This window comes from Silurus aristotelis, assembly GCF_946808225.1.
Source record: "Silurus aristotelis genome assembly, chromosome: 2".
NCBI lineage: Eukaryota > Metazoa > Chordata > Actinopteri > Siluriformes > Siluridae > Silurus > Silurus aristotelis.
In genome coordinates this window covers 9,216,942-9,223,365 of record NC_139575.1, presented here as the reverse complement: position 1 = coordinate 9,223,365, position 6,424 = coordinate 9,216,942, and the positions used below count along the sequence as shown (strand labels likewise).

The following is a 6,424-nucleotide window of genomic DNA, read 5'->3' as shown; positions in this document are numbered from 1 at the left end:
CTGCTTGCTTTGATATAAAAGATTTTATCCATTTTACCTCGCTGTATAAGATAATCGAAAAAAAAAAAGAAAAAAAAAAGTTTCATAAATAACATTTGCCAATGTTCATGCATTTGAAATTGTTATTATTATGCTACTTGGTGCAATACTTTTGTGAATAAATAGATTGCAGAAAATTGCACACACTGATGTAAATTCAGATTAGTTTTACATTCATTCATCAAACTGCTCATTTTCATCAGCCCAGAGAATTTAATGCACCTCACACTATTTTTTCATGAGCAACACACCTGGAGAAAAAAAATCACTGCAAAAAAAATCCACATATAGTTCTTCTTTCATACACTTTTATCTCTAAAATTAAAATAACTCTTCACCAGGATGCAGAACGGTAAAAAATATGTTTGAAGAAAAATAATTAAAATTAAGATATCGATCAAGAAAACTGAATAGTGAATGAATTCCCCAGACCCTAGAAAATAATTGAATGCGGATGAGGACGGGTTCTCTTTCGAGTCTGGTTTCTTTTAAAGTTTCTTCCTTATACCATGTCAGGAAACTTTTACTTGCCACTATTGCCACTGACTTGATCATTAGTGATAAACTTATAGGGACAAATTTATGAGACTAAAACGTATATTCATACTGTATTTGTTTTTGTAAAGCTGCTGTGGGAAAATGTCCATTGTTAAAAGCGCTATACAAATACAATTGAATTGGATTAAATAATTCGATTTAAACTAAAATTTTAATGTAAATGATGTTTTTTAAAAAGAAGTGCATGTTGATACTTGTAAATGGTTATGTAACTGGAGTCTCCAGTGTGAAAGTCCTTTAGGCAGGGAACTTTGCACTTTATGTTCCTACATTGTCTGTTCCATGATAAGTTTTTTTTTATATTTAAAAATATTGTCCTGTTGGCTTAAACAGAAATGTTGCGGATCATCAACTACCTGCATGTCTTCCCTCACCATATCCATAAACCTCCTCCTTAGACTTCCTCTTTTCTTCTTGCCTGGAGGCTCCATACTTGGCATTCTCCTACCGATATACCCCATGTCCCTCCTCTGCACATGTCCAAACCATCTCAATCTCGCCTCCCTCACCTTGTCTCCAAAATGCCCTACACGCTGCTGCCACAGCTCCTTGTACTCCTTCCTACTTTTAATCATCTTTTTGCAAATCCCAATTCTGTTTCGCCAACCTCCTTTGCCTTATGCTTTCCTGCACTTCCACATTCCACCACTACGTCTCTTTGTCTTTCCCTTTCCAGAGGTCACAAGTACCTTCCTAGATGTCTGCCTCATCACTTCTGCAGTAGTTGCCCAATCATCCAGCACCTCTTCACCACACCTGTCTGACCTCTTCCCTGAATCTCACATTACAGTCTTCCTCCTTCAGTTTCCACCATCTTATTCTTTTTTTTCAGTCTTCAATCTCATTTTCTTCTTCACCTCCAAAACCATTCTACAGACCACCATCTGATGTTGTCTAGCTACACTGTCCCCCACCAACACCTTACAGTCTCCATTCTCTTTCAGATTGCATCCCCTACATAAAAAAGTATGATTTGATATGCATAAATTAACAAAATTAATTGCTTCCAAATTGCTGTGTTACACACGAGGAATAAATACTGAATGGCTTTATTGGAAAATACTTAACAGCAACTTTTAAAGAAAAAAAAAAGTAAGGCATTTTATACTTGACATATTACATCACAGTGAAAATCTTTCTGTACATATTCCAGCAATGTTAGGAGCTAGGGTCAGGGCACCATGACTGATGGTTAGGGGCCTTGCTTAGGGGCCAAACTGTTGCTTAAACCACTGAGCTACAACCTCCCACTGCTGAGCTTTAGGTCATTACACCACTTCACTGATGATTATCTTTCTATAACAGCACACCTCCAAATGTCCTTATTTATCTACACTTTACCTTCTACAGGATACTAATAAAGGAGCTCTATTTATTTATTATCCAACATTATTAACTGGCAGCAGCATGTAACATTGTGTTTTATATACTGCTTGAGATACACTAAATTCACAAAAGTATTGGGACACCTGACTTTTCCAGCCATATGTGGCTCTTCCCCAAACTGTTACCACGCTGTCAGAGGTGCACAATTGTACATGATGTCTTTATATGGGGTAGCATTGAATTTTAGCTTCAACTGAACTACAAGACCCAAACCTGACTGTCCTTTTGCACAAAGCCAGCTCCCTAAAGATGTGCTTTACATGGTTTGGGATGAATTGGAACACTTGACTTCACCTCAGGCGTCTTCACTCTTCATCAGTACCTGGCTTAACGCTCTTGTGGCTGAAAGAGCACAAATCTCCACAAGCACACTAGTGAAACATCTTACGAGAACAGTGGAGGTTATTGTAAGAGCAAATGGGGATTAAATGTGGAATGGAATGTTCAAAAAGCACATATGAATCTTATGGTCAAGTGTGCACAAACTTTTGTCCATATTTAACGGTCAACATTTGGCTTTATTTATAAAGCCTTATTTAGAGTCTTATTTTGTCAAGTTTTACATCCAAGATCACTCAATTTTCTTGAATGAGTTTTAGAATGTATTTTTTAGAACTGCATGGTGGTGTATAGGTGGCACTGCCACCATTAAGGGGCCATGGTTCAGTCCTGAGCTCAGGCTACTATTCACATATTTCCCTTGGTTTTATTACTGTTCTTCCACCATCCAAAAACACACTTGTTGGATTGGCTATGCTTAATTGCTTTTATGTGTAAATAAACGAGTGCATCTTATTCGGGGGATATTTCTGCTTAGTAAAGAGTTTTCCCAGGATAAGCTGACGATCCACTGCAAACCTGAGAATAAATAAAATAAATATAAACATTTTCCAGAGTTACTTAATTCATGCTGCTATGATCATTGTGAAAATACAATAGATCATAAAACGCTCCAATTGCTTACTTCCATCAAAGTTTCCCAGATTGTTCCTTCAGACTCCAGGCAGCTTCCATGTATTTGGTAATTTCACAAGTCTGGCGTGGAAAGTTCAGCCTTCTGTCGGAGCGATCTGAAACAATCTGAAATGTAGAGATGTGAGAACAGTATCATGATGACTGTATACAACATGTTCACATTTTCTGACACATTGCTACATTGACAAACTAGCACACATTTTTTAACTAATAATATCTATCATACTTTACAGCCTCACCAAAGGAGTGTAAATCCATCCAATTTCTTGAGCCTCGGTCATTGGACGAGTGTACTTCTTTGATGGTTCGGAAAGTGCTCTGCGAATGATATCCTGGAAAGCAGCTGCCATAAAAAAAAATGACATTTACAACATTGTAACATTTCACCATTAAAATGACAGCAGTCTAAAAATTTTGTACATAATACAATAGAAAGTGACTTCTAAGAACCAAGTTGTTATATTATTTACAAAGTTATAGCTGTGATAGAGGATGAAAAAACACCACAACTCTCAGGATTCAGGACTTGTTATTTTGTCTTTCTGACACTATAAGTCTTTGTTGTTCCCTTATCTTGTGTTTCCTCTGAACATAACTGCAGATACAGATTTGGACAGGTTGAAAAATCCATAGTTTTTTTTTTTTTTTTTTTTTTTTTTAAGTGTAAAAATTTGACAGGGAAAAAGCAAAAATCAGTGATCCAAAAAAATACACACAAAAGGTAGAGAAAAAGTAAAGTCATAAATAAAACAAAAAAAGAAAACTTCTCTGGATCTGGGAAAAATCACAAGCAAAGTCTGGAGCGTTGGCAAGAATACACCAAACAAAAAAAATTTCACAGAAATAACACAACAAAAAAACAAACCCGGAAACAATATCTTGCACAGGGCTACTTGGGGAAGGGCAGAAGACACAGGAAAACAAATGTGGTACACAGACCACACAACTTCAACAATTAAGCAAACTGACACAAAGGGGGAATTTAAATTCACACAGGAGTGAGACACAGGTGGAAACAATAGAAACTGATGAGGTCCACAGGGATACAATAGTGACATCTAGTGGGGAAAATAGGGAAAAGCAATGAAAAAAAAAAAGTTTTGAAACCTAAAAGGAGCCCTGACAGCTGCTATAGCATTATACACTGCTCATCCAAGAAAAAAAGTTATCACCTGAATTTAAATTAGCTGTGTAAACCACTTATCATTGAGGCTAATCGAAAAAAAAAAAACATCTTCAATTTCCTAGGGAGCATAAAGATTGGACTCTGGAGCAATGGAAGAAGGTCATGTGGTCTGATGAGTCCAGATTTACCCTGTTCCAGAGTGAGGGGCACATCAGGGTTAGAAGAGAGGTGGATGAACTGATGCACCCATCATGCCTAGTGCCTACCGAACAAGCCTGTGGGGGCAGTGTTATGATCTGGGGTTGCTGCAGTTGGTCAGGTCTCAGTTCAGCAATGTTATGTGCCTAAAGAATGAGGTCAGCTGACTACCTGAATATACTGAATGACCAGGTTATTCCATCAATGGATTTTTTCTTGTGCCTGATGACACGGCATATTCTAAGATGACAATGCCAGGATTCCTCGGGGTCAAATTGCGAAAGAGTGGTTCAGGGAGCATGAGACATCATTTTCACACATGGATTGGCCACCACAGAGTCTAGAACTTAACCCCATTGAGATGTGTTGGAGAAGACAGTGCTCTGACTCTCCCATCATCAATACAAGATCTTGGTGAAACATTACTGCACCTCTGGACAGGAATAAATGTTGCGACATTGCAAAAGCTTATTAAAACAATGCCGAATGCGTGCTGTAATCAAAGCTAAATGCGTGGTCCAAAATATGAATGTGAGACTTTTATTTGTGTAGCTTTATGACCGCTACTCTGTAAATAAAACGATGTCATATACAGATGTGTGACTGCAAATTGTGTGAAGTTGTACATACGGTCCGCTTCATCTTCTTCTTGCGTTTTTCTTGCCGTGGGTTTATCAGGTATAACATGCACTGAAAGAAAAAGTACAAGATTGTTATTAATCATTTTAAGTTTTAATACACACTACTACTAGTAAGCAGTGCACTATGCTACGTATATAGACCCCAGACCACAGAGGTCCTCAAACTAAGCCTTGGAAGAGCTGCTACCAAGTTGCAAAAACGTTCCGGGGCAAAAATCTATAGACACGGCTCTGTAGAAATCTGTATAATATCATATGCAATATGCAATATCATGCACATATGATAAAAATGTACTTCTATTACATTACAAGCAAGTTTTGGTGTGAACTAATCAGTATGTATAATTAATAATATTGCATCATCAATTTATGAAGTTTTTAAAACTACATTTCATCTGAAGATAATCACACTGAGGAATTAGGACAATCTCTCTAATGTGAACAGAAGATACAGAGCTGAATTTGATTTCTGATCTTTTTAAAACTAGAGTAATATATTGTCTTTTTTTTATTTAAGTTGCCATTCTTCTTCTTCTTCTTTATTCAGCTTCTCCTATTAGGGGTCAGTTATTGGAAATTCAATCACAGCCATTCAATTGAAGTGGTTACACAATTAAGCCAATAACTTTAAGAATAATGTTGTTTTATCTTAATCAAAATCTTAAAACTAATAAATGTATCTTTCGAATGCAAAAATTATGTAACATACAAAAAATAACATTGCTAAACTCTTTGCTGTTCATATATGTGTCAGTCTGGCTTTGTGTGTCTTTGAGTCTCTTCTGGCCTGGATCTCACTTCAGGTCACTACCAAGAAACATCTACTCACATTTTTTGAAGGGATTGATTTTGAACTCGGTGTAAAGCTTTTGATGTTGCTGTTCTTTCCGGATTGTCTCCATAAGGAAAGCGTTTTGGTGAACCATATCCACAGGCTCTTTCTCTATTGCTTTACTTGGCTTCGCCATTGTCGTTCGCCGAAATTTTTTCGCCTTCTGACGCTCAAGTTGTTTCACACCGTCTTCAACGATGCGGATTTAGCTTCCGGTCGCTGTCGCCTGGCAACCGCAAACAAACCATTAAATTCCACTGACGTTTCGGCAGTGACGTTTTGGCTCCACTAGAGGGCGCGCTAGACTCGCGTAATAATAATAATAATAATAATAATAATAATAATAATAATAATAATAATAATAATAATAATAATAATAATAATAGACAGAGTTGCCGCCTAAACACGTGACCAAATAGATGGATGGATGGATGAATGGATGGATGAATGGATGGATGGATGGATGGATGGATGGAATAATTTCATAGCTGCCTCAAAATAATAAGTCTCTCAAAATAACATAATAGGATCCATAAACTAAACATTAAAGTGACTTCATTAACCCAAATGATGACCAAATAGATTGATGGATGGATGGATGGATGGATGGATTAATTTCGGAGCTGCCTCAAAATAACAAGTCTCACAAAATAACATAATAGGATGCGT

The 6,424-nt window shown here is 37.0% G+C and overlaps 1 protein-coding gene across 2 annotated transcripts; it reads right to left on the bottom strand.

The window, feature by feature from the left end:
* Positions 1 to 1,608: 1,608 nt before the first annotated feature.
* On the bottom strand, positions 1,609 to 5,964 carry cfap144 (cilia and flagella associated protein 144). Of its 2 annotated transcripts, XR_014536460.1 has the most exons (6): positions 5,753 to 5,964; positions 4,913 to 4,972; positions 3,198 to 3,301; positions 2,948 to 3,063; positions 2,005 to 2,841; positions 1,609 to 1,829 (listed from the first exon to the last, which is right to left on the bottom strand). XR_014536460.1 is itself a non-coding variant. In XM_083559504.1 (5 exons), the coding sequence occupies exons 1-4, from the start codon at positions 5,889 to 5,891 to the stop codon at positions 2,953 to 2,955; spliced, it is 414 nt and encodes a 137-aa protein (XP_083415630.1). In that variant the 5' UTR covers positions 5,892 to 5,954; the 3' UTR covers positions 1,609 to 2,841; positions 2,948 to 2,952. The 2 variants fall into 2 exon arrangements, 1 of the variants encoding a protein (XP_083415630.1); XM_083559504.1 differs by having other exon boundaries at positions 1,609 to 2,841; positions 5,753 to 5,954.
* Positions 5,965 to 6,424: the final 460 nt, after the last annotated feature.

Excerpts from the sequence above, each read along its gene's own strand:
- cfap144 (XM_083559504.1), bottom strand. The coding sequence starts at position 5,891 with ATGGCGAAGCCAAGTAAAGCAATAGAGAAAGAGCCTGTGGATATGGTT. Across the intron at positions 4,973-5,752 it reads AATCAATCCCTTCAAAAAAT|TGCATGTTATACCTGATAAA; the intron begins GTGAGTAGATGT and ends TTTTTCTTTCAG. Across the intron at positions 3,302-4,912 it reads AGAAGAAGATGAAGCGGACC|CTGCTTTCCAGGATATCATT; the intron begins GTATGTACAACT and ends TTTTTATGGCAG.